The 25,548-nt window shown below is 56.2% G+C and overlaps 1 protein-coding gene and 1 long non-coding RNA gene across 5 annotated transcripts; one reads left to right on the top strand and one right to left on the bottom strand.

Annotated features, from left to right (window-relative positions):
* Window positions 1-3,310: 3,310 nt before the first annotated feature.
* Window positions 3,311-12,796, top strand: LOC309852564. The gene is made up of 2 exons (XR_014305240.1): window positions 3,311-3,395; window positions 12,560-12,796. It is a non-coding gene; the product is annotated as an uncharacterized lncRNA (long non-coding RNA).
* LIPE (lipase E, hormone sensitive type) lies at window positions 6,617-25,181 on the bottom strand. Of its 4 annotated transcripts, none has more exons than XM_082709314.1 (10): window positions 24,167-25,181; window positions 14,698-15,233; window positions 12,534-12,624; window positions 12,283-12,428; window positions 11,888-12,073; window positions 11,411-11,705; window positions 10,457-10,684; window positions 10,059-10,235; window positions 7,501-7,919; window positions 6,617-7,224 (listed from the first exon to the last, which is right to left on the bottom strand). In XM_082709314.1, exons 1-10 carry the CDS (start codon window positions 25,095-25,097, stop codon window positions 7,012-7,014), a joined length of 3,222 nt encoding a protein of 1,073 aa, XP_082565440.1. In that variant the 5' UTR covers window positions 25,098-25,181; the 3' UTR covers window positions 6,617-7,011. The 4 variants fall into 4 exon arrangements, with proteins under 4 accessions (XP_082565440.1, XP_082565441.1, XP_082565442.1 ...); XM_082709315.1 differs by lacking the exon at window positions 24,167-25,181 and adding an exon at window positions 22,166-22,779; XM_082709316.1 differs by lacking the exon at window positions 24,167-25,181 and adding an exon at window positions 16,482-16,536.
* Window positions 25,182-25,548: the final 367 nt, after the last annotated feature.

The following is a 25,548-nucleotide window of genomic DNA, read 5'->3' as shown; positions in this document are numbered from 1 at the left end:
AGAGAGCATGAGAGGGGAGAGGTCAGAAGGAGAAGCAGAGTCTCCGCTGAGCAGGGAGCCTGATGCGGGACTCGATCCCAAGACTCCAGGATCATGACCTGAGCCAAAGGTAGTCCCTTAACCAACTGAGCTACCCAGGCTCCCAAGTGAGGGGGTTTTTTATCCGAGGTGCATTTTTTTTTCCTTCCCTACTGTGCATCTGGTTCAGGTGTGGTCAGTTGTCATGGTTCCTTAACTCTAACTGGATTAAGGAAAGAATGATTTATTGAGTAGTAGTCTTGTGTACCTGGGTTCAAATTGTCGCAGCCTCTTCGTGGCCGGGCAAACTTTGGCCAATTACCATGCTTGCCTGGACCTCCCTGTGTCCATCTGCAAAGTGAGTGCCGGCAAATAGGGTGGTTGAGAGGATTCCACGGGTTAGTTCATGAAGGGCTTTGAACTGAGCCTGGCCCTTGGGAACGTTTTGTGATGACAGCGAGGTGCTGTTCTAATTGCTGGAGATATAGTCGAGAACAGACAAAGTCTGCTCATGGTCTTGGCTAGGACTGAGTGCATGCCCTGCCCATGGCTGGGCGTGTAATTGCATACCTGGGGTGTCTGATTTGCATGTGGAATAAGGTATTTCTGTGTGTGTTGTCAGTAAGGGTGATTGTGTGATTGTGTGCTGATGTTTGTGTTTGTGTTTGTAGGTGATCATGCTTGGTGCCCATGATTCTCTGGTTGTGTGGGTGCAAATGAAGATCCCACTAAGCAGGTATTAAGGGCACGTGTTTGCTGTGATCTTGCTTTTTTTTTTTTTTTTTTTAAGAGAGGGAGAGCGAGAGACAGCATGAGAGCAGGGCTAGGGGCAGAGGAGAGAAGCAGGTCCCCACTGAGTAGGGAGCCCGATGTGATGTGGGGCTCCATCCTAAGACTCTGGGATCATGGCCTGAGCCAAAGGCAGATGCTTAACCGACTGAGCCACCCAGATGTCCTGATCTTGCATTTCTGACTCTGAGATGCCAGGAATGTGTCTGTATATTGTGAGCTGAGAGTGAGAACCCCACTCTCAGCTCCTCCTTTATATGTCCCCCAGGTGACCCTGGGAGGGCGACTTCTCCCAAAACGAGCCTCAGTTTCTCCTCGTCCTCCTCCCAAAATGAGCCTCATTCGTTTCCTCCTCCTCCTTCCTCCTCTTTTTCTTCTCCTCCTTCTTCTTCCCTTCCGCCTCCCCTCCTCCTCCTCCTTCTAACATTTATTTACTTATTTGGTGGGGGGAAGGGGCAGAGGGAGAGGGAGAGAATCTCAAGCCAACTTCCAGCTGAGTGTGGAGCCCATCACAAGTCTTGATCCCAGGATCCTAAGATCATGACTGGAGTTAAAAATCAAGAGTCAGGGGCGCCTGGGTGGCTCAGTGGGTTAAGCCGCTTCCTTCGGCTCAGGTCATGATATCCGAGTCCTGGGATCGAGCCCCACATCGGGCTCTCTGCTCAGCAGGGAGCCTGCTTCCTCCTCTCTCTCTGCCTGCCTCTCTGCCTGCTTGTGATCTCCCTCTGTCAAATAAATAAAATCTTAAAACAAAAAAAAAAAAAAATCAAGAGTCAGATGCTCAACCAACTGAGCCACCCAGGTACCCCAAAGTCTCAGTTTCTTCTTATTGGGGACAAGGGGCCCTGTGGCCTCAGAAGAAACCCTTGTGTGAAAGGGAAGTTGGGAGGAGATGGGTGAGGCCAGGGAGAGGCTGAGAAACATGATGGGGCACAGAGGGATGGTTAGGATGGGGATGGAGGAAGGACTGCACAGAGAGATTTGTCCATTCATTTGATACACAGTTGCTGAGCTCCTACAATTTGCCAGGACCTCTGGTGGGCATTGGTTCAAGATGTGGGGAAAGCAGAGAGACCCAGAGAGATGTCCCAAGGTGGCCCATTTGTCTCCATGGTGGGGCTTAGTGACAGTTCTGAGTGATGGAGACACAGTGGTAGAGAGGGACAGAAAGGACCCTGCCCCTCCCTAGTCCTTCCTGAGGCCCAAACTGTCCAGATGAAAGAACAGAAGCCATGGGGGTAAGGCCCTGCCCAGGCTGGGGGCACCCCCATGAATCATTTTCTTATCACTTCCTAATAGGATAATGACACACCTACCCCCTCCTAATCACTATTTTTGACCCCAACTGGGTCCAACACCCACAGTGAGAAGGGTTGGACAAGTCTGGTATTTTGAAATCAGGAGAGGAAATCATTGAAAGTCCTGGTCTTGGGTCCTTCCAACCCCAGGACCCAGGAGTTCTAGACCCCAAACCCCCACCCCAGGAGTCCCCACTTGCAGCCCCTCTTCCTTTGTTTGCTGTCTACCTTTTCTAACCTCTCTGGGCCTGTCTTTATCGCTTTGTCTGTTTATCTCCATCTGTGTCTTGTGTCTTTCCTGTTTCTTTACATCTGCATCTTGATTCTTCCTCACTGGGCATCAATTTTCTCACTTGTAAAATGGGGATTATAATAATCTGATCTCTTAGAACTGTAATGAGGAAGACATGCGATAATTAACCGAAATGCTTCGCATAGAAGCGGGGCCACTGTCCATGCCATGCAAGAGAGAGCTCTCTTATAATTATTGTTTTTAACATTTTAATCTCTCTTGGTATCAATGTTTTTCTCTTTGTCTCCATGTGAGTTTCAAGTCTCCTCAGGCTCTGGGTGCCCCTGGCAGACAAGGTTCCTTGGGGGGGTGGGGGCGGTGGTGGAAAAGCACAAAGAAGCCAGAGCTTCCCCTAAGCTGCCTTCTCTTCATCTCTATTCCAAGCCTCACCTCGCGGGACCCAGAACTCTTGCCTGGGGCAAGGCCTGGCTCCAATCCCATAAATAGCCACATAAAATCTTAAACCTCAAATCCGTCATCCATGGGCAGACCAATGAGTCTTTCAGGTTCCCAACTCCCTCCTCCCTCAAGAGCCAACCATTCATTCAGATGTTCCTCAGACCCTGAAGTCTAGGTTCCTCCATCCCTCCTCCCTCAGGACCAAGGAGTCCGGACTTCTCAAGTCCCCATTTTCCCTTGGGACGCGAGGATGTGGCCAGCGAGCAGCCAAACCCCACTTTCGGGGCGCTTCTGCAGCCCACTACGCCCTCCGCTGCCAGAGGCAGGCCTCCGGAGGCTGGCTGTGATAAGCTACCCATGACGTCAGACACTATCTTCCAGCCAATAGGCGTTCCACCCCTATCGCCGTGGGCCACTCGCGGGGGTGGTAGGCGGAGCCCATGGCTTAAGTCGGGCGGCGATAGGCTCTGGAGGACGCCAGTCTCCACTAGTCTTTGCCAGTCAACCAATAGGCCGCGCACCTGCGGGGTGGGACTCCTTCGACGCACCGCGGAGGCTGGAGCTGCTGGTGAGGGAAACAGGTTCTGCTGGTGCAGTCGGTAAGCCCCTTCCTGCACGCCCAGTACAGGTATTCTGGACATAGTTCGGAGGGGAAACGGCGAGGCTTGGTGGGGTTGAAGGCGGAGGGTCCGCTTAGCCCGGAGGACCGAGCATTTAGCTTTGTTGGAGAAACTGAGTCCCAGATGTTCATCTCTCCATTCCATTCCTCTGACCCTAAACCTGATCCTCGGCTGCTCCTACCTGGTGTGCGTACCCATCGGTTCCGTCTCTCCTGCCTTCATTCTCTCTCCCACTCACTGGCTTTCCCATTTCCTTCTGTTGCTACTCGCTTGCTGGCTCATCGCACACTCGGCCACTAATACTTAAACGTTTCCTGAGGCTTCCAGTGTGCTAGGCCTTGTGCTGGCTGACGACAGTGGTGACCAAGACGAGTCAGGCGTAGGCCTTGCCCTCGAGGATCCCGGGTCAGATGGGAGGACGGACACGTTGATGGGCAGGGGTGTGCCGAGGTGGGGGAGTACAGGAGAATCCTTTTTAGCTTTACTGGGTCAGGAAAGGATTTCCGAAGGAGGGGACATTGGCTCTGGATCCTGGAGGGATACAAGTACCAAGCAAAGGAGAAGAGCGTGTTGGAGGATGTTTCCTCATAAGCGGGGAAAGCAAAGCATGCGGGAATATTACTGTGTGTAGGTGCCCAAGGAGGCCAGTCAGGTCCTTGCAGTGGGGTACCTGTAAGGCTGGAAGAGGAAGAAGAAGTGGGCAAGGCCAGTTTGGCAGCTTGGACTTTGTCCTGGAGTGGGGTGGTAGTGGGGAGCCATGGAAGGGTTTAGAGCAGGGAAAGACCAGGTCAGAGCTGCAGCCAGAATTGGAGGAAGGAGACTGGATGCCAGTAGCCCAGAAGGGGGCTTGGGCAGATACCCAGGCAGGAAATGAAGCATGGATTAGGTCAGAGACCAAGAGGATAAGGCAGAGAGGGGTTCAGGAGGTAGAAACAATAGCATATGGGGCTTGATGGGCTGTGGGGCTGTCCAGGACAAGACCCAGAGTTCTGGCCTAGGCTACAGGCGTACAGGAGCTGTCCCTGAGATGGGGACAGGAAATAGGAGCAGGTTGGTGGCTGGTTGACTGTTTTGGGGGAGATGAACAAGGGGTTCTAGGAGCTCAACGAGGGAATAGGACCTTTAGGGAGAGTTCTGGGCCATGGTTCCCTCCCCCACACAGCCCTTGCTCAGAAGTCACTTATTGGTTGAATGAGGGCCTCTGTGGTGAGGGTCCCTCTGCCCCATCTGCTCAGGAAACTTTTCTTGTACTTCTGCATCTTCAGTTTCTCTCTCTCCCTTCCTTCCCCAGCAGCATTAAAACATGTTCTGTCAGCTCTAAACACACACACACACACACACACACACACACACACACACACACACACACACTACATCCAGCTCCCTTGAATTATTTCTCACCCCGTTCATAGCTGAAGACTTGAGGTACTCACTGGCCAAATCTCTTACCTCCTCAAATCTCTCCCTCCTCAGCCCTCCATGTCTGGCTGCCCACATCCCTGGCCCTGCAATGGCTCTGGACAAGTCACCAAGGACCCACCCACTCCCTGCTGAAGTTGGGGATATTTCCATCCTCATTTCACCCAGACCACTCCTTCTCACCTGAAATCCCCTTTGCTTTAAGTCCTCTTCTCTTGTTTCCTGCTTAGCTTCTTCCCTCTCCAGCTCCACCTTAGAACCCTCCAGGACTGACTCCCTTTTTACTGCCCACCCCTTTCCTGGGGAACCCTCAGGACTCTCTCTGTCCTGACCCTCTGCTCATCCCATCTGTCCACTCTTCCTGGAAAGAATCTAGCTCCAGCCAGATGTGAGCATCTAGTCTGCTCTCCTGCCTCCTGCTGCTTCCTTGATGTCCCCCTGGGTGGTCTCACAAAGACCTTTTGATATCTCCATGTGCAAAACATACTGTCACCTACCTTGTACACACTAGAGCCTCTTCCGAGTAAAGACACAGTCTCACTGTCCATATGCTCCTGTGGCTAGCCTGGGTGCCATTTTCATCCCCATCTGCTCTACCCTCAGTAAGTCCTCTTCAACCTCAGTTACGGCTCCTACTCCTACTCCCTACCCTCATCCCTGTCCTCAGCTTTCTCTGCCTCCAGGACTTGCCCCTTTCAGTCCATCCCCCAATGTCCCAGCAGGCCCTTTCAGGATCTGATCCTGTCCCTCCCCTGTCCTTCTGTGGCTCCCATTGCCCTCCAGTTACAGCCCAGATTGTACTCCAAGCCCTTTAGGATCTGCTTTTGCTGACCACTCCAGGCCCCTTAGGCCACTCCCCATTTTGCACCTGACCTTCTGGCCAGGGATAGACTTTGATAACTGCCCAGTAGCTCTCACAACTTTGCATGTTTCTTCTGCCTAGCAAACTTAACACTTCTCCTTTAAGGTCAAGCTCATATCACCTCCTCTGTGAAGCCCTCCTTGACTACCACTAGTGGAATCTGAGGGGACTGTGACAGCCTGTGTCTGGGTCTCTTTGTCAACTCTCCCCCCCCCCCCCGCCCCCGAGTCCCTTGAGGGCAGGCCCTGGATAGAAATTATCTCTGCTCGGGATGCCTGGGTGGCTCAGTTGGTTGGACAACTGCCTTCGGCTCAGGTCATGATCCCGGAGTCCCGGGATCGACTCCCACATCGGGCTCCCAGCTCCATGGGAAGTCTGCTTCTCCCTCTGACCTTCTCCTCGCTCATGCTCTCTCTCACTGTCTCTCTCTCAAATAAATAAATAAATAAAACCTGAAAAAAAAAAAATTATCTCTGCTCTAAACCCAGGGCGTACGAAAGGGCAAGACCTCCGAGTCTTGGTTGAGGGACTGAGTGACTGTCACAGCTGGGCAGAGCTTGGGCTTCCAGTATTTGGGGTGACCAGTTTTGTTTCTGGTTCCCTGTTAAGTTTGCTGTAGTTCTCTAGGAAGTATGGGTTTTCTTTTCTGGGTGGGTGCGGGGGCTGGGTCTGCAAAGGGGAGTAGCTGAGAACCCAGAGCCCTTCGGCACACCACCTGGATTAAGTCTGAAGGTGGTGTGTGTTAGTAGGGGTGTCGAGTCCCTCCGCACCCAAGAATCCGGGCCTGCAGTCCCCTCCTTCCTCAGGATCCACAAGCTGGACTCCCAGCTTTTTACCACCAGGCTTCTCAGATCCCAGCAAGAGCCTGATGCTGCCCCCTGGTGGGCGACACCCGACACTATTTGCAAGAGGCCAAACCAATTAAATACTTTTATTTACAAAGGAATAAAACCAAACCGACTTGCCAGGTAGGGCCAGGCCCCCACCCTGCGGTGGTCACAGCAGCAGTAGAAGGCAATGATGGAGTGCAGCTCCAGCTGTCCACGGAGACTAGATGGTGTGCGCCCCCCACCCCTTAGGCCAGGGTCTCGGCTTGGGACCCCCGCCCCCACCCCTACCCCTGGCCGTCCTCCCACCTTAAGGCACAGCCTGCCCCTCCCGCTCAGTCCGAGGGAGCCGGGAGCCCCTCAGGGGGGCCCCGCCACCCAACCCGGGGCGCATTCACCACGGAGGCCGGCTGAGATGGGAACAAGAGGCCTTTAGTGTCGCCCCCCGCAGCCCCATCTCCCCGCGCCTCCTGGCTGGGGCCAGGGCTCAGACTGGCGGCGCGGCGGGCGGGGCGAGGATGAGGCGGATGCACTCCACGCACTGCTCGGCCGCCTGCCGCGTTTCTCGGCACAGCGCCGCCAGACTCAGGAAGCCGTGCGGCAGGTCCTCCACCACGCGCAGTGTCACGGGCTTGCCCAGGCCGCGCAGCCTCCGCGCGAACATGACCGAGTCGTCCAGCATGGGGTCCAGCGCGCACGCCTGCGGGACGGCGGGGTGGGCACGGGGCAGAGGAACGAGGGGAGGGGCCGGTGAGTGGGAGAATGAGCCTCGGGCCCGGCATCCCCCACCCCCCCCAGACCCACTGCCTCTTTCCCCTTCCCCGACTGTCCCTAGAGGAAATGGCAGCCCTAGTTCCTGGACATGCTTCCCCCCTTCCCCCCACCCCCTCCCCCTCTGTGGCTCCCGCTTGGGGGCTCTCTTCCCCAGGTGCACCTGCGTCCACCTGTCCCTGCATCATCCCAGTCTGGTGCTCACCACAATGTGCACGGGTGGCAGGCTCTGTAGCATGCTGTCAGAAGCCAGCAGCGGCGACATGAAGGGGTTCTTGACGATGGGCGAAGAGCAGAGGGGCATCCGGGTGGTGCTATGGCTGGAGCGCCTGGGGTGGAAACCCTCTGGGAAGGCGGCACTTGCGCTACAGCCTCTGTCCTTGGTCCTCAGCTCATCCGGCGCCTTAGCTTCTGGCGCGTCGTCGGGGCCCACGAAGAAGTTGATGTCCGAGGGCGTGGGGGGGCCAAGTGTCTCCGCGGATAGTGACAGCTCTGGGGTGTCTGACGTGTCCGAGCTGCCCTTGAGGCTCAGGTCGTGTAGTGTCAGGCTCTTGAGGGAGTCCGTGCCCACCGGGCCCTCGGGCTGGACCAGGGCTGCCTCAGACACGCTGCGCCGCATGGGTTCTGCAAAAGGGGCCGGGTAAGGCGGCCAGTCCGGGCCACCCATCAGCCTCGCTTTGTGTGCTGGGTGAGTGAGTGGCTGAAAGGAAGGGTCAGGGGGAGGACAGCGGCCTGTGGAGGAGGAGCTGAGTGCTAGGGCTCTGGAGGCTGCGTGTTCCCCCAGACTGTGTCCTTGGGGATGGGTGGGGAGCCCCACGTGCCCCCGACGGCAACTCCAAGGGTGAGGTGGAAGGAGTCAAGGTGGAGGGCTGTGTGTGGTGACCAGGATGGTGAAATGCAAGTCACTTTACCTCTGAGTGCTCAGTTTCCTCCTTTGCACAAAGAGGGCATAAAAATAGTCCTTACCTCACAGGAGGTGGTGAGGACTCAGTGGGATGAGCCATGGCTCGCCATTGGGAGGTCATACACTATCCTCATGTCTTAGTAGTAGTAGTAGGCCTCCCCAACCCCAGCACGAGGCCCAGCCAGCCTGTGAGGGCCGCTCGACACAGGGTATCCACAGTGGAGTAGCAAGCAGGCCCACACGGTGTGAAAGGAAGCCGTGTTCACAGGGAGCTAAAGAGTCTTGGGAAACTGGTTCTCAGGGGCCCCAACCCTGCAGCCCCAAAGATCTGTTCCCAACATTTCCTTCGTGTGCTTTAGTTTTATCCCTTCCCTTTGAGTGAGCCGGGAAGTGCCCTGCTGATGCCGGAGATGGCTTCGGCTGGTGTTGAATGCCCACCTTGGCTGATTTAATCAGATCTGTGCTGCTTACCAGTAGCACACCAGGACGCTGCCTTCTGCAGATCTTTTTCTTTTTTGTCTACATAAATCCTCGAAGGCAAGATGCAAGACGATAGGAGAATAACGGCCTAAGTGCTTCATGACCCAGAGGGTCACAGGCACGGAACCAGTGATGGGAGTCATGGGGTGCAGCCTGTCAGGCTGCCAGCTTCTGCTAGGAACACCTACTGGGTGTCGGGTTTGTGCTGGGTGCTCGGCACAAACAGTTGCATGAAGTCCTAACAACAAACTCATGAGGCAGGTCCCCTGACTGTACTCATTTCATGGAGGAGCAAAGCAAGACTCCCAGATTGGGTCCCTGACCCCCATCCCCTGAGGTTGCTATACTGGCCTGTGTGCCTCTAGGGGCTGTACTTGCCACCTCTGACCTTTAGGGAAAGCCCCAGTGCTCAATGATCCACGGTTCAAATCCCTTTTAATTGTTTTTGTGTGTATTTGCATTCATTTGAATATCCTAAGATTTAAAAAGTTAAAGTAGTGGCTCCTGGATGGCTCAGTCATTAAGCGCCTGCCTTTGGCTCAGGTCATGATCCCAGGGTTCTGGGATCAAGCCTCGCATTGGGCTCCCTGCTCGTCAGGAAACCTGCTTCTCCCTCTCCCACTCCCCCAGCTTGTTCTCTCTCTCTCTCTCTCTCTAAAATAAATAAATAAATCTTAAAAAAAAATCTTAAAGTAGGACACATTTGGTTGGAATAATTTTCTGAATAGGAATGGTATCACTTTTGACCACGTGCTATTATTCAAAAAGTACTTTGGGGTGCTGGAGATAGAAAATGAGTTGGCTGTACTTTAAGATCATTAAAATGTTAAAAAAAAAAATGGTGGGAAAAAAATAGATCCCTGGATGTTAGTGATTTTTGGATGCATGAGGATCCTGCCACCCGCCCTGAGGCTAGGAATCTCTTCCACTGACTGAGGTCTGTGCAGTCTGCTGATCTCCTTGCCCTTAGGCTTCTAGGCCAGCCCCTGGAGTGGGGTATTACCCCCATGTGTCTCTGTTAAAAGTCTGGGAAGAATCTAGGAGGGCTGGACTCCCCTCTGAGGGCCCAAGAGATTTGAGTGGCATTCTCAGGATCGAAAATCAGCACATGTAACAACCTTTGGAAGGCTAACTCTTATAGTTCCTGGAAGTTCTGAGATGACTTGGTGGACTGGAAGTCCTGGAAATTCCAGGATGTGGATCGTTGTGGAAAATCAAGGCTGTGCGGTAGTCCCCAGGGATAAATACAAGGTTAGAGCCAGAAGGTTATCTCCGATTCCCTGAGCACTCCAGGACACAGCCCCTCACCTCCCCCCAGGACTTCTGGTGGACTGGGCTCTCTACCTCAAATGGGTGCGTGAGGGGAGGGCTTCACTCACCTGCTGTGGGTACTGAGTTCCTGTGGGACTTGTTCCCACTCAAGTCCAGGAAAGAGTGGAGCCATGAGGAGGCGCCCACGCGAAGGTCCCGGAAGAGCAGGGCTGTGTCTCGTCGCACCAGCCCCATCATGCCCAGGGCCTTCTGGTCCGAGTCGGAGGGGTCCTCTGTCTCTCCACCTGTGGAGTGTGTGTAGAGGGCTGAGGCCCAGTCTCAGCACTCGCAACGTCAAGCCTCTGTGCCCTCAGGGACCCAAGAATGTCTGATGGCTTCAGTGGGGACGAGGAGTCTCTGATTTCCTTTCCCGAGCCCTGGGAGACTGGGCGCTGGCCCCCGTCCCTGTAGGACTCCGGCGTCCAAGCCCTCCCCAGGCACCCAGCTGTGTGTGTGGTGGTCTTACCAGCATAGGCGCTGACACACTTGGTGAGCACACTGAGGGGCAGCAGGGGGTCCATGATGCTCAGAAGGCGGGAGGGAGAGGCGGTTGATTGTAGCATTGTGGCTGGGTAAGCTGCCATGATGCCATCTGGCACCCGTACCCCATAGGCTGCTGCCCGGAGGGACACAGTGAAGCAGAGGTTCCCACCTGCGCTGTCCCCTGCGAGGCATATCCGTTCCCCTGTTGAGCCTGGGTTGGAGGGGTGTTGGAGAGGGCTTGGTTAGCTTGGCAGGGAGGAATTCAAGCTCTGAGCTGGGAGCAATGGACTCTCAGAGGTAGGATATGGGGGCTCCAACCCCAAGGTCTAGCCAACTGCGATTTTAGAGATTGGTAAACTGAGGGAGGGGTTTGGGGGACAGCAGTTGGGGGATCAGGGAGACTTGATGATGTAGAGATCATGCTCTGAGGAACTTGAGGCTGGAGGTCAGAAGCAAGGGGGACAGGTGGTGGGAAAGGAGAGACAGGGCCTATTTCGGGAAGGAGGGGCAGCGGAGGCCTGGAGATGGAAGGGCAGGGTTCAACTGACCATACAAAAGAGCCACATCCGTGTGCTCTGGGGCACACCCCTGCCTTGTCCTGGGCCTCTGGAGATGTCAGAAGAAGGAGGTCAGAGGAGCTGGAAGAATGGGCTGGAGCGAGGGCCAGGGAGCTGGACATGCAGGACAGGCGGGTGGAGAGACAGGAGGAGGAAAGAAAAGGTCCTAGGGCATGTGGGGTATCAGGGCTAGATGGGGAGAGCGGGGGGCAGTGGGGCAGGAGGGGGTGAACAGGTGGCAGAGAGCTGGGTGGGAGGAGATGGGAGGGGAGGCAGCAGGTGCAAGACTGAGGCCTGAGCAGGTAAATGGCTCTCTCCCTGCGCAGTAGAGGGTGGTGGCAGGACCAGGGAGTGGGTGACAGCGAGGGGCGGGGGCTCACCGAGGAGGGCACAGTGTTTGACAGCCCAGCAGTAAGCGTAGAAGCACTCCTCCAGCGCCCGGGGGAAGGGAGCCTCGGGGGCCAAGGAGTAGTCGATGGAGAGGATGGGAACGCCCAGCTCCTGGGCCCAGCTCTTGAGGTAGGGCTCATGGGATTTGGAGGTCTGGGCCACGAAGCCACCGCCGTGGATGTGCACAACCAGGGACTGTGCGCGGGGTGCCTGCTGGGGGCGGGGCCGCAGCTCCAGGCTCCGGGGCCCCTCGGACTTCACCAGGTTGCTGAGCTCCTCACTGTCCTGGGCGGGGGGATGAGGAAGGATGATGTGGATGAGGCTGGGGCAGCCTGCCCGGGCCTCACCCCACCAAAGGGATGTGCTCAGAGACACAGGATGGGCATAGGGAGCAGGTGTAAGAAGTGGGAGGTGGGAGGGCGTCTAGGTAAAGGGGCTGTCAGTGCTCCTTGGCTGTTATCTCCTACCTGTCCTTCACGCAGGTCATAAGAGATGAGCCTGACGAGGACCGGCCCGGGGCCCGAGTGGGCCAGGGGGGGCGAGATAGTGACCGTGAACTTGGGGTCAGCAGTCAGCGGCATTTCAAAGGCCTCTGGTGGCAGACTGAGGAGGCGGCTTACCCTCACGGTAGCTGATGTCATGTTCGCTAGAGACTGGTGGGAGGAGACAGGAGGGGCGCTGGGAATGAGCTGCTTGCAGCCTCTAATGTCTCCTCTCGGATCCCCACCCTCACCTTTTCCGTCACGCACTGTCCCTGAGCCTGGAGCCTCGCTGAGGCCTGACGTGGCCTGGGATGGGTCTGTGGGCCCCAGTGTGCCCATCTTGTAACACCCGTGGGGTCTTCATCAGGCCCCCTGCTCACCGATAGCACCTCAATCTCAGTGATATTCCAGAAGGATTTCCAGAAGTGCACATCTAGGTTCTGTATGATCCGCTCAAACTCAGCCCCACGCAGCTCTGGGTCGATGGCAAAGCGGCCGCTGGTGAAGAGGGAGCTGGCAGTCACACCTGGGGGTCAGGAGGGGTATCAGGGACTCCAGTGGGGGGAGATGGAAGGAGGAGGAGGGACAGGAAGGGAGGTGGGGCTGTAGGCAGGGTCTGGCCGGAACTCACCAAGGCCTGTTTCATTGCGCTTATAGTGCTCCCCGAAGGACACCAGCCCGATGGAGATGGTCTGCAGAAATGGCCGGATGGCAGGCGTGAACTGTGGAGAGACGCTGCTGGGTCACCTGCTGCCCAGGAGGGACTGGAGGCAGGAGTGAGGGGCAGAGATGTGGTTTGGGGGGAGGCGTGGTCATTCAGCAAACATTTAGTGAGCTCCTACTCACATTGCTCTAGGCAACAGGAAGCAAATAAAGGTGCATGTTCAATGTCAAGGAATGCTTTGAAAAACCAGTAGGTGGAGGGGACACAGACTGATGACTAGGGGGTCAGGCTACTTAGATGGGTATCCAGAGGGTGCTGGAGGAGAGATCCAGACGCAGCAAAGGAAGGCTGGGCCCTGCAGAGGACATGGCAAGTGCAAAGGCTCTGAGGCAGCCTGTGCTTGGTGGGGGTAAACTGTGTGGCTGGAGCAGAGTGAATAAGGAGAGAGGGGCAGTGGTCAAGGTAAGAGAAGAGGGGGCTCATGGAGGAATGTAGATGTATTCCAGATGTGGGTGGAGCCATAGAGGGCTGGGAGTAAGGTGATGCAGAGATTTCCTGAAAGTCATCGAGGACAGAGATGAGGCCAGGTGCACGGACGGGGACCAGTTCCTGGGTGGCAGGAAGACAGACAGGAGATGGTCAGAGACAGGGCCAGAGATCTTGCAGCAGAAAGCCAAATGGGGAGGAGGCAGGCAGCTAAGAAAAGACAATGGGGAGACAAGATCAGAGGAAAAAAGCCATAGGAAGCTGGGCATGGGGCCAGCAGGGTTCTTTTGTTCATTCAACAAATGCAGGGCTACATCCTACTTCAAGCTAGGCACCAGGCTTTGGGTGGGGGGTGGGGGATGGGCAGCAGGAGGTGCTAGCTAGCGTCACACCGCGGAGGCTTCTGCCCTGTGGGGGCTGACATTTTACAGGACAAAGCCAGTTCTGTAGCATAGCTGCTGGGCCCTCAGAGAAGAGCTGTCAGGCATGACCTTGCCCCTGGCCAGGGGCCCAGTGGGCCAGAGAGCACAGCGGTGCCTGGCCATTTTGCCTGGAGTGCTGGCTTGAGTGGCCCCAGGATCACTCTCCCGTGACTCCAAGGTCGTGGCCGGGACACAGGGAGGAGCCAGCTGGCCCAGCTAGACTGATCGATATTTGCTGGGGGTCAGTTTAGGTGAAGGGAAGTTCCCAGGAACATCCAGGCTGGATTGGTGAGGACAGGCTGCTCCGTGGGGAAGCGGGAAAGAACGCTGAGAGACTGCCAAGCCCATCTGGGCTGGGGGATTAGGGGGACCCAGAGAGAATCTGAGGGGCTGCAGAGTCACACAGCTTCAGATGCTCCTGCGGGGGGCTTCCCTGATGTGCCTGGGGCCTGGGGCACCTAGAACTGACCTCATAGGAGTACACTGGACCTCTGGTCTGAGGCCTCAGGACCCCATCCCCCACCCCAATTCTGAATCCCCAGACGACTTGCTCAGAGTCCAAAGGCTCCCAGGCTGCCTTCCTTTCAGTGCTAAGGTGAGCAGTACCCCCATGGGAGTGTCTGGGGGTGGGGCCACCACCAGGTCCCCCTGGTAGTCACCAACTCGGAAGTGCTCCTTGGCCTTCCTCATGGCTGGAAAATCCTGTGTCAACAGCCCAGGCTGACCTGGGGTCCTGTGGCCTTGAGCCTCTGTAAAATGGAGCTAGCCCCCTCCCTTCTGCACATGCACCCCCCCCCCCGGGGGGGGACTAAATGGGGTGTGTGCTTTTGAAGAGGCCTTTGAGAACAATACTAAGCACCCTTCTGAGGGGTCTCAGATGATTCAGGGGCCAGGCAGGTCACCACAAAGACTGGTCAGATCTCTGAGCGTAGGATAATAGAAAGTCATGGGGATCCTGGCACAAAGAGCTATGCGAGTTGACGATTTCTTACTACTCGGTGGAATCGACCCAGGGGCCACAAGTTTGAGACACCCCCACCCCCGCCCCGCCCCATGCAGCTGCCTGAGCCCTAGATGGCTTCCCCTTTCCAGGTCTACCATCCTGGGAGTTCAGGCAAACCGACCACTATGGCAACTGTACTATGCTGTGGGGCCAGGTAGGGGCCCACCAGGCACCTTCACTCTGAGTCCAGAGGAGTGGGGCTGTGGCCGGGGGAGCTCACCTGGAAGCCCAGACAGCGGCCATAGAAGCAGCCCTTATGCAGAGTGACATATTCACGCAGGAACTCAGCAATGAGCCCATCGTCACCCTCAAAGAAGAGCCCCCCTGGCCGGTTAGTGGCCAGCAGGCCCTGGGCATAGTAGGCTAGGGCCCGGAGCTGGGTGAGGGCGACCAGGTAGGCCTCGAGCTCTGCCAGGTTGTGGCTGGTGCGGAAGAAGATGCTGCGGCGGTTGGAGGCCACGTAGCGGGACTTGTGCAGTAGGTGCGCCAGGCAGCAGCGGGCCGTGTGCACGAGGCTGCGGTACCCATTGGCCGGCGTCTCGGCGTCCAGGTCAAAGAGGTGTGCCACGCTCAGCAGGCGGCCCAGGGCGGGCTCCAGCCCCAGCGCCTGCTCCCGAATCCCCGCGAAGACTCCCGACAGCCGCCGTGCCGTTTCCCCGGGGCCCTGGCTCGAGAAATAGGCCATGTTGTCCTCCGCCAGAGTCACCAGCGACTGGGTCATCGTGCGCAGGTCCATGCTGTGTGTGAGCCGCGAGGCTGTGGGCCAGCGGGGAGCCTCTGTTAGGCAGGCTAAGGCCAAGGGTGCAGTCTAATGCCCCATCCCCTACTTTTGCAGACCCAAGAGTCCGGACCCTAGACCCCCGTTCTCCCTGCTATCTCCTATGTGGGGCTCTTCTTGGATTCCTAGCTCCACGTCTCTCCTACAACCCCAGAGTCTACCCACCCCTCTGTTTCCTTCCAGGGACCCAAGAATTCAGGTGCTTGCTCTCCTGGGGGCCAGGACTCTGAGGTTCTCTGAGAGGTGTGGAGCCTAACTAGGTCCCCCCTCTCTCAGGCCCCAGGTGCCACCCACAGGCCCATCCCCTCCACCAGAATTTGGGAGAGCTCAGCTCTCAGCCCATCCATTCCCATCTACCTGGTGATGTTGCCAGACCCTGGTCTCAAGCCTAATTCTCTTCCTGAACCCATTTCATAATCCTAGCCTTACTTAAAACAGAGGAGTCAGTCCTGTCCCCCTCCTGGTCCCTTGAATCTGGCTGTGGAACCTCCTCCAAGCTCCAGCTGCCTCCCTTTTCCTCTGTGGGATCCCCACAGGTCGGTCGGTCCCACTGCTCCCCAGCTGGGTCCCCCAGCCTTTGGGCCTCTCCACTTGGCTTAGATCGCACGGGCCAGCCCCATTCCCCTGCTTAGAACAGTCGCCTTCATCTCTGCCATTAGCCTTGAGCTCCCTCTGTGCCAGACCTGTGCTAAGAACTTTCCATGTGTTTGTTCCATTAGTGCTTGCTCACCCTGAGAACCAGACTGCCTCCATTTATGTTTCAACTGTTATGGGTAGCATCCCCATTTTACAGGAGAAACTGAGGCTCCGAGGTGTTCAGTAAGGAGCTGAAGCTTGCATTGATAGTAGCAGCGCGGGATTCAAACCCTGATCTCTGGGTCCAGAGCCCTTACTTCTGCTGGTCTCCCTCCCAGGGTTCTGGAAGCTGGGCCTCTGACTATGGCCCTCAAAAACTTGCCCTGGCCTAGGCCTGACTCCCCACACTTCAGGGTTCCTGGTGATCTTCCCTCTGGGATCCCTGTACTGTCACCCACGCCCTGTGCAAGCTGCCGTTGACTCCCTTGGTGGAGATGGTGCCCTCTGCTCAGGGGACTCTTCCCTCCTGAAGCCCACTAAGGACCCTGCCTGGCTGCTGCCTCATCCCCGAGAAGGTGTCTCCCCTCCCTTGCAGTCCCTGGGGTTTTAAAGCTCTACCACCCCTGTCTCTCAGCAGACAGTGCACTCACCCCTCCCAGACCTCTTCTGAGCTCCCCCAGGCTGAGCTGCAGGCTCCGCTAGGGCTGAGAGAGTGGCGCTAGGGCTGAGAGAGTGGCGGGTGCCAGCAGAAGCCTGGGGCGATAAACCAGCGGGGAGGAGCAGAGCCTGCCCTGGGTGTGGCCACCGGCTCCACCTCCCACCCAGAAAGGACAGGGAAACCATGTGTTGTAAACACAGCAGGGAGCCCAGCGCCCCTCCCCCTCTGCCTCGGCTCAAAGGGGAGTCCTTGTCCCAGGCTCCTCTGCCTTAGAACCCAGGAGTTCAGGCCCCAGCCCCTTCCTCCCTTGGATCCAGGCATCCAGACACTCAACCCCCTCAACAATTAGAAACAGGTATCTAGCCTGACAACCCTCTTCTCTCTTAGAAGCCAGGAATCTTAGCCTCTGTTCTGAACAGTCTTCTTTTCACCAAGCCCAGCTGCCCTCCCTCTCCCCAGGGTGGATTTCAGGGAGCAAAGGCCCAGTGATCTCAGCTCCTGTCCTGTCCCCTATGCTGGCCCTGGCACAGCCGGCCCCAGCTGTTGGTGGTGGTAGGCGGGGAGGGAGAGTCAGCCCTGCCTGTCCCTCCCCAGAGCACAAAAGCCGATTAAGGGGAGCGCCTAGGTGGCTCAGTGGGTTAAGCCTCTGCCTCGCGCTCAGGTCGTGATCCCAGGGTCCTGGGATCGAGCCTCTCATCAGGCTCTCTGCTCGGCGGGGAGCCTGCTTCCCCCTCTCTCTCTGCCTGCCTCTCTGCCTACTTGTGATCTCTCTCTGTCAAATAAATAAATAAAAATCTTTAGGAAAAAAAAAAAAGCCTATTAAGGGTGGTGCCAAGCTCAGCTAGGGGTTCTGAGCCACTTGTCCTACGGTGTGGTGTTCCCATACTGGGCACATGCCACTTACCCTTCACAGGCCATCCTGCTGTGACTGTCATCCCCACCTCACATATGGGAAACTGAGGCTCCAATAAACACCTTACTGATGTGATTCCATGTACTCCTTACCTGGCCAGCTCTTTCTTACCCTTTAGGCCTTGGCTTCCCCTCCGCACACAGGCCCTCTCTAACTATTCCTCCCCACCTAAGACACACACCCCTATCATTACTCTCTGCCATCATACTTGCATTTCTTCCTAGAATTTTACACACTTGCAATTAGACCCGTTCATTTACATGTTTGTTGTTTGTCTCCCCACCAGGGACAGACCCAGACTTCGTGGAGCTGTGAAGCTGGTATGTGTAGAAGTAAAGCTCTTTTTAGGGAAAAAAAAAAAAAAAAGGTGTAAAATCACAAATACAAACTTAGGGACAGGGTTTTGGAAGGGGTCTGCACAAATGGGAGGCCCTGAGGTCATCTGCTTGGCTATAGGTGAATCCTCTGTCTCTCTTCTCTTTTTTTTTTTCCTTTTTAAGATTTATTTATTTATTTGCTGGAGAGAGAGAGAGAGAGAGAGCAAGCACAGCAGGAGGGGCAGAGGGAGAGAGAACCTCCATCAGACTCCATCAGATTCCCCGCTAAATGGGGAGCCGGGATGCAGGGCTTGATCTCATGACCCTGAGATCTGGACCTGAGCCAAAACCATGAGTCAGACCCTTAACAGACCGCACCGCCAAGGTGCCCCCATTTCTTTTCTTTTGGATTATGATGCCCCCTAGGGCAGGGGGTGGCCTCAGGGCTCATCATGGGGTCTGGAACATAGTAGTTACTCAGCAAATACCTGACAAGATGGAAAGAAAGCGTGAAGAGTCAGAGTGGGGGCAGAAGCAGGTGAATGGGAGCTTGGGAGAGGACCACCCCTCCCCAGGGCAGACAACCAGACAAACAGATAGACACCTCTGGAGACAGTGCTGAGGTTGGTGACCAGGTGAGCCTGGATGGGCTGGGATGAGCAGTGTCGAGGAAGAGGCTGAATCCCAGGCCGTCATGATTCCAGGGCCCTGCCCTTCCGCCCTGTTCTAGGCAGCTCCCCAGGGGCTGAGCTGGGTGGAGGAGGGAGGAAGGGATATTGAGGTTGCCAGAAACTTGCCAAGAATCTCAGGCAGAGGGCACTGGGGCAGAGGCAGGCACCCAAGGCCCGTGGGTAACAACTAGGGTAGAGGTGGGACCAAGGGGTCCTGCCACCTCGCGCCAGCCCTTTGCCCTAAAGTCACAGGACAGCTGGAGCCAGGCTGGATTCTGGGCCCTGGGGACTGAGCAAGGGTGAGGAAGGAAGGCAGCTCAGCGAGGATGGAGGAGGAAGGGCCAGCTCTGAGGCCTGGGAGGGGTGAGAGCTTCTGAAGGGGAGAGCCCTGCAGGGCAGAAGCTGGGTGGGGGGCAGCGAGGGCAGCCTGCTCCCTCAGTGTGTCTGCCTCAAAGGGCAAACACTGTTCTGACAACCCTGTGAGCCAGGCACAGTAACTCATCTCGTGCTCTCCGCAGCCCAGGGGCTGGGACTGTCCTCGCCCCTTCTGGCAGCAGAGACAAGTGAGATGCAGAGGAGGACAGGACCGCCCATGGTCACAGGGCTGAGGAGGGCGGCTCAGGGGGTCTCTGCAGTGTTTCTGCTGTGTGTGTGTGTGTGTGTCTCCTCTCCATCACGTCTCAGCTGGCTGCTTTCTGGGTGGTCAGGTATGAGTGTTTTGGAGGCTCACCCATGATGTATGTATGTATGTGGGAACATGTCATGCCTCATGTTCACCTGGCCTGTGTTTGTGGGTGGGTGACATTTTTTTTCCAGTCTGTGCATTTGTATGTTTTTCTGTATGTTTAGGGCCTGTGTGTATGTATGTGTCGTGGCCCCTGTGAGTGTATCTGTGTGTTCTTCTTGGCCTGTGAGATTGCACAGGCATGTGTCTGTGTGTTTATGGACATGTATACTCTTATCTGTGTGCATCCGTGTGTGTGTGTGGCCACTTCCCACTACCATCTAATGCATCACAAAGTTCTGCCCACTCTGCCTTCGCAGAAGCCTCTGGAATCTGGCCCTTGTCCCACCTCTAGTGACCCCTCATCTAGATAATTGTATTAAGCTTTTATGTGTCTCTGATTTTGCCCCCTTCAATCTCTTTTCCACGTAGCAGCCAGAGGATTTTTCTAGAACTTTAGTCCGGTCACATACTCCTACCCCCGCAACACCCCCACCCTTGCTCTCAGGATAAAGCCCCCAATCCTGGACATGACCTTCCAAACCAGGTGCTCTCTGGGCCCCCTGCCCACCCAGCCCCCTCTTCCTCCCCTCCCTTGCTGAGCTCCCTCTGTGTTGTAATGAGCCACTTCCTTGGGCCTCAAGGTCTCTGCCCGCACTGTCTCCTTTGGCTCCCTGCCCCCCTTGCACAGCCATCAACACTTGCTCATCCTTGGGTCCAATGTCACCTTCCTGGGAAGCTTCCCTCTTTCATTTTCTTAGGACTTTCCCTCTTGTATTTGCCACAGTTTACAATTATATTTGATTTGTGGGATTATGTGATTCACTTACACCTCCAGTGTGAGTCTGTCCTCACCACCAAGAGTCTAGGCCTGACACAAGTTAATGTTCAGTGAACAAATCTGTGTGACTGGAGCCTTCTGAATCCACAATCAAGGTGGGGGCGCAGAGCAGTTTTGAGTTCACACACTCCTGCCCTCAGGAGGCTGGGTTGGCCATCTCTCTGCCCTCACTGGCCAGGTAAAGAAGCCCTGGTGACCTTGCTCCCTCAGAGCCTCAGTGTCGTCATCTCGGAAATGGGGTGATCATAATGACGCTAGAGTCATTGGTTCCTGGGAAGATCAAACTGATGACTAGGATTGCTGCAGCCAGCCTAGAGGGCTGGGGCAAGGTCTGATTCACCCTACTGAGGCGTGGCACCAGGGCAGAAACTCAGGAAATGACTGGTGGATCTCAGAGCTTAGTGGAATGAGTCTTTGTGAGTAGGTGGGCCCTTGGGTTGGTGGGTAGGACTGGCTCAGCTCTGTGCAAAGCACCCCACCTGATAGGATTCTGAGTCCTTATGACAGCCTTAAGGGCAGTACAATTATTATTATCCCGGTGTTACAGTTTATACATTCCTTCACTTACTAATCCAATAAATATCTGAGTGCCTCTGTGCCTGGCATGTGAGGCTATGAAAATGTGGGCTAAACAAGGCAGACACAGCCCCTTCTTAGGGGAACTCACTGCCTACTGGGAAGTAACAGTCATCATAACCTCCGCCCCTCAGGCAGTCATGCTGTGTGCCCGTGTCTAATGTGCTACACTCATTCAAACCTCACAACAGCCCTACGAGCCAGGGAGTCCGATCATTGTGCCCACTTTACAGCTCAGAAAGTTCAGACAGGGAAAGAAGCAGCCTGTTGCCCAGTGTACAATAGCTTATAACCCCAGGAGCCACACCAGCAACACCCACGTTTTTAACTTTGGTCTCTACTGCCGCTGGGCACGCTGTCCTGCTCGTGAGGCTGTGTCTGGTAGTGTGACAGTGAATGCCCTCAGGTCCCAGCCTGAGCTCGGAGCCTGTATGCCTGTCTGTGTGGGTGTGCTTGTGTGCCTGTATTCCTGTGTGTAGCCAACTCTCGTTCTGGCTAATGATGTTGCCTAAGGCAGACAGAACAATGGGCTTGGGGTCTCTAGGGCCTGGGGGCTATGTCAGTTTCTTTCCTTCACAGGAACTTCCTACAGGTCCTCACTTGACTTCACAAATACTCATCCCTAGCAAGAACTTAATGTGTTGTCCTGCCTGGGGCTTGCAGCATCTCTGCTGGTCTGTCAGTCTTTCTCCTGTCTGCTGAGATCTGTACATAATGTGACACCTTGGGAACCCAGTGGACAGCCCTCCCTTCTTTGCGCCAGGGTGGGTGTGGTGGTCTGAAGCTACCCAGGGCCCCTAGTTTTAAAAAGAATGGGGGGTTGGGGCGCCTGGGTGACTCAGTGGATTAAAGCCTCTGCCTTCGGCTCAGGTCATGATCCCAGGGTCCTGGGATCGAGCCCCGCATCGGGCTCTCTGCTCAGCGAGGAGCCTGCTTCCCCCTCTCTCTCTGCCTGCCTCTCTGCCTACTTGTGATCTCTGTCTGTCAAATAAATAATAGAATCTTTAAAAAAAAAAAAAGAATGGGGGGAGGTCAGGAAGTTAGACCCCAATGATGCTGGGCTGAAGCAGGTGGCCTGACAAGGAACTGAGACATGGATTGAATGAAGGGTGGGAGGATGGACTGTTTTGAGTCATACTGTTTTGAGCCTAGGGCACTTCCCACTATGGGGTACCCCTTCCTCCTACCTTTTCCTGACAGTGAATGCCCTCTAAACTTCCTCTTGGAGCAACCGTTTCTAAACCTCTCCACTATCCTCTCATGAGTGCTGGGGCCCTGAAAACCAGCTCTCGAACCATTTTTCTGGTAGGAAAGACCGAGGCCAGGAATCACCCCACGGTCACACAGCGAGTACGGAGCAGGACAGGGACCCCTAGTTTTGGAGACTCGCATTCAGGATCGTGTTCCCGAGTCGCTACTGGGACATCTGGTAGTCTCTAGGCTGAGGGTAATATTCCACTCTCACGTCACCCATTCTCACAGTGGATCATCCCCGCACCCCTTCGCAGGGCGGCATTGGGCCAGCCCACGGGCTCCCCCACTTCTCGGGGCCGTGGGTCCGTCCACTCAGTCCCCAGTTCCCTGCAGGATGTCCAGGGTTCCTTCCGTTCTGCAGCCGACCCCCGGGCGCTCACCTTTGGTTTTGCTTTTTCGCCACCGCCGACGGCTACGACTCTTGGAACCCTCTTTGGCCCTCTTCGAGGCCAGGGCCCCATCGGCCCTGGCTGCCCCGCTTCCCCTGTCAGACTCCATCAATTCTCGGCGATCCCCACGCGGGGGCTGATTCCAGTCGCCGGGCCTCGCCGGGAGAGCCAATCCTCGCGGCGCACCACCACCGGGCCCCCATACCATCCAATCCTGGGCTTGCTTTTCTCTGGGTCCCGCCCCCTGAGCGATCCGGGCCGCACTCCACTGCCGGGTCCCGCCCTGGGTCTAAAGCCTGGCCCCGCCCCCTCGCACACTTTAAAGGGCCCGTGACCAACGAAAATGCAGCCCCAGGGCCGCGAAAAGTGTCCTTCGGACAGGACTAGCGGGGAGTCCCGCGGGGGTCGTCCCAGAAGGGAAGCCTCGCTCTTCTCAAGTGCTGGCTCTCAACTTCGCTTTCCCACTCACCTTCCCAAGTAGGGATCCCCTAGAACGCGACCCGGACTGCCTGGTGGAAGGGGAAAGAGGGGCGCCTCTGATCCTCCGCTTTTGGGGGTGGGGGTGGGCCAGGTCCTCCGGCAATTCAATGCCGGGGAGGGGCGACAGCACTAGAGGCGTGGCTCTGCCTGATAGCCGTTGGAGAAGGAAGCCCCGCCTTCTTCCTGCTGTAGATGTCCTATTGCTCTCTTTCTCGGGGTTCTTTTCTCGGCCTTCTACCTTTCCAAGAGAGTGGAAGGGCGGGGGGCAAGAAGAATGCTCGGCGCCTGCGCACTAGCCCGAAGCCGCGGATCGGCCGCCGAGAGCGACCGCATAGGGCCTGGCGCGTGCCTGGGAAAAGGCGGGAGACAGTTGAGTCTCGAGGCTCACGCATGCGCACACAGTCAACTGCCGGCGGGGCGCAGTGGTGGTAGGGGGGAGGCTGCCCTGTTGGTGTGTGGAGCGCGTGCCCTGACACTGGGTTCTGGAGCCTACAGAAAGAGCTCTTCATCCTCAGCGCCGGAAAAAGCGGACCTCAAACCCTTCTTTCCCTCCCGAAGCACATGCGCAGCCCTGCCCTTGAGAGACATCGTTACTCTCTTAGCAGGTGCGAGAGAGATGGCCCAGCCCTTCAGGAAGAGACCGGCCTATGAGCCACGGCCACCATTGCCGGCCCCTTGGACTACCCGGCCATATGGGAGCCCTCAGCTTCTGGATTGGGGCTGCCTTGCCTCCCCTCAGGCTGTTTCCACAACCAGCCCCTCATTCCATGGATGAGACTTCACGTACCCCCTTGGGCCTGAGCACGTCAGAGGAGGGGGCAGCGCCGGCGGCCCGCGGAGTCCCGGGCCCGGCCCCCTCGCATACCGGTCCTGGCAACTCTCCCTTTGTCCGGATTCAACCTTGCTGGAGACTTCGGAGGACCCCGCAGCCCCTCTCCCACGCCACACTTCCTGAGAACACAACCCCCAGGCCACTGAGCCTGGCTGGACTGGGGGTGGCCTGGCAGAGGAGTAGGTGCCGCCCCGCCCCCCTGGGGCGACCTGGAAAGCTCAAGGATCCCTGAGGCCCGATTTTACCCCTAGTGGGGATGGAAGCACCATGAGGGTAAGGGTCTACGTGCAGCACCAGGTGGCTGGTGCCTAAGGCGGGGGTGCCCCACGGCTGTGAGTTTGGGGACCGATGGGCAAATACTGGTGGAGGATGGGGCGGAGTGGCAGCTACTCTGTTTCCTGGCCCCTAGGTCAGAGCCCTGTCCCACTTCTGTCCCCGTGGGGAGGCAGTCTGGTGTGGGGAAGAAGTCACAGCTGGGGTCTGCCAGTCCCAATATCTGTCCTGCCTCTTGCAAGGCCTCTGTGTCTCCCCGCCTCAGCTTTCTCATCTATCAGATGGAGCTGTTGATCTTTGTCTGCAAGGAATGGTGAGGGATTCCTAGAGCCAACCAGACATACTGGTGGTCCTCAGCTCCCCTTGATGGTCTCTGGGAGGATCCGTTCCTCTGGCCTCAAACTCACCTGCGTCCCTGTAGTGTCTGTGAGTCTGGCTGCCAGTTCTCTTCCCATGTGTTGATGTCCCCCCATGCCCTGATGCCCCTTCATTTTTCCCCTTGAAGGCCAGCTTCTTTCCCTTGGCCACTGTTCCCCCTCTCTTGGGTGATGAATTGCTCTTTAATGGAGACCTCACATCTGGTTCTGAGTCAGAATCTGTGACCCACTCGTAAAACATCCTCCACTCTGAGGCTGGTCGCTGCGTGGATATTTGGTGTAGTTTTGATAGAAATCCCCACTCGGTGGAAGATCTCAGCTGGACTTTCATTCCTCGGGCTGGAGCTCTTTGCTGGGCTATAGGGTCTGATTGTCTCAGTCTCTCTTGGGATGTAGATTCACTCTGGTCAGGTGATCCATTTTCGGGTCTAGGTCTAGACTGAGCTGGAGGTGTTGATCCAGCTTCTCGAGCTGGAGGTTGCTTCATTGGACTGGGTCCTGGCTGGCCAACCTGTGCCTCTCTCAGTTCTGGCTCCTGCTGAGTTTCAGATTCTTTTCCTGGCCCAGGTCCCTGTTGTGAGGTAACTTCCTGTTGAGAGGAGGACACCCGGTGCATGGGAGGTGATTGCTGTGGTGCAGGCTCCTGTGGGGTGAGAAGTTCCTGCTGCAGAGCTGAATTTTGTTGGGTGCTAGGTTCCTGCTGGGATTCAGCTTCATGTTGGGCAAGGGGATTCTGCTGAGTGAGGGGTCTTTGCTGGGGAGCCAGTTCCTGTTGAGTACTGGGTCCCTGATGAGTCTTAGATGCTGGCTGGGTTGTGGCTGTCACTTTTGGCTCAGGCTCTGGCTGGGTGATAGGTGTCTGGGGTGGCTTGGGTTCTAAGTCATGCCTAGATACTGACTTAGAATGTGGCTCCATTGTTGTTACTTTCATCTTGGGAGGTGTTGCTTTCCCAGATTTCATCCTTCTGGGCCCCCAAGACTTCCTTTGTCACAGATCTCTCATTGATTCCTCATGATGGCACCTCCCTTTGGATTCCACTCCTTCATCTTGGCATCCCTGGTTCTTCCATTCTAAGGCAGTTGGCAGGTAGCACTGCTGACCTCCACTCCTATACCAAGTGATGGACTTCTGTGTCTCCTGTTGTGGGAGGAGGGATTAGGAACAGGAGGAGGCTGAATGGCCAGTACTCTCCTACCAAAGGGGAGGGGCTTGCCCTCTTGTGTCATAAATAGGACCCCACCCCACTTACCACTCAGTGTAAGTGTTTTTTTCCTCTTAAAGCAAGCATCCTAATTTAGTCCTTTGTTTCTTCTGGGATGACAAAAGCCAGATTCTGGATGAATGTTCTTTTTTTTCCCCCTTCCCCTTCTGACCTTTCAGGAAAGGGTTAGAGAGGAGGCAGTCTCTCTTT

Source organism: Mustela nivalis, assembly GCF_964662115.1.
Source record: "Mustela nivalis genome assembly, chromosome: 18".
Taxonomy (NCBI): Eukaryota; Metazoa; Chordata; class Mammalia; order Carnivora; family Mustelidae; genus Mustela; species Mustela nivalis.
The sequence above is the reverse complement of the archived record's forward strand: the minus strand, read 5'-3'. Positions and strand labels throughout refer to the sequence as shown.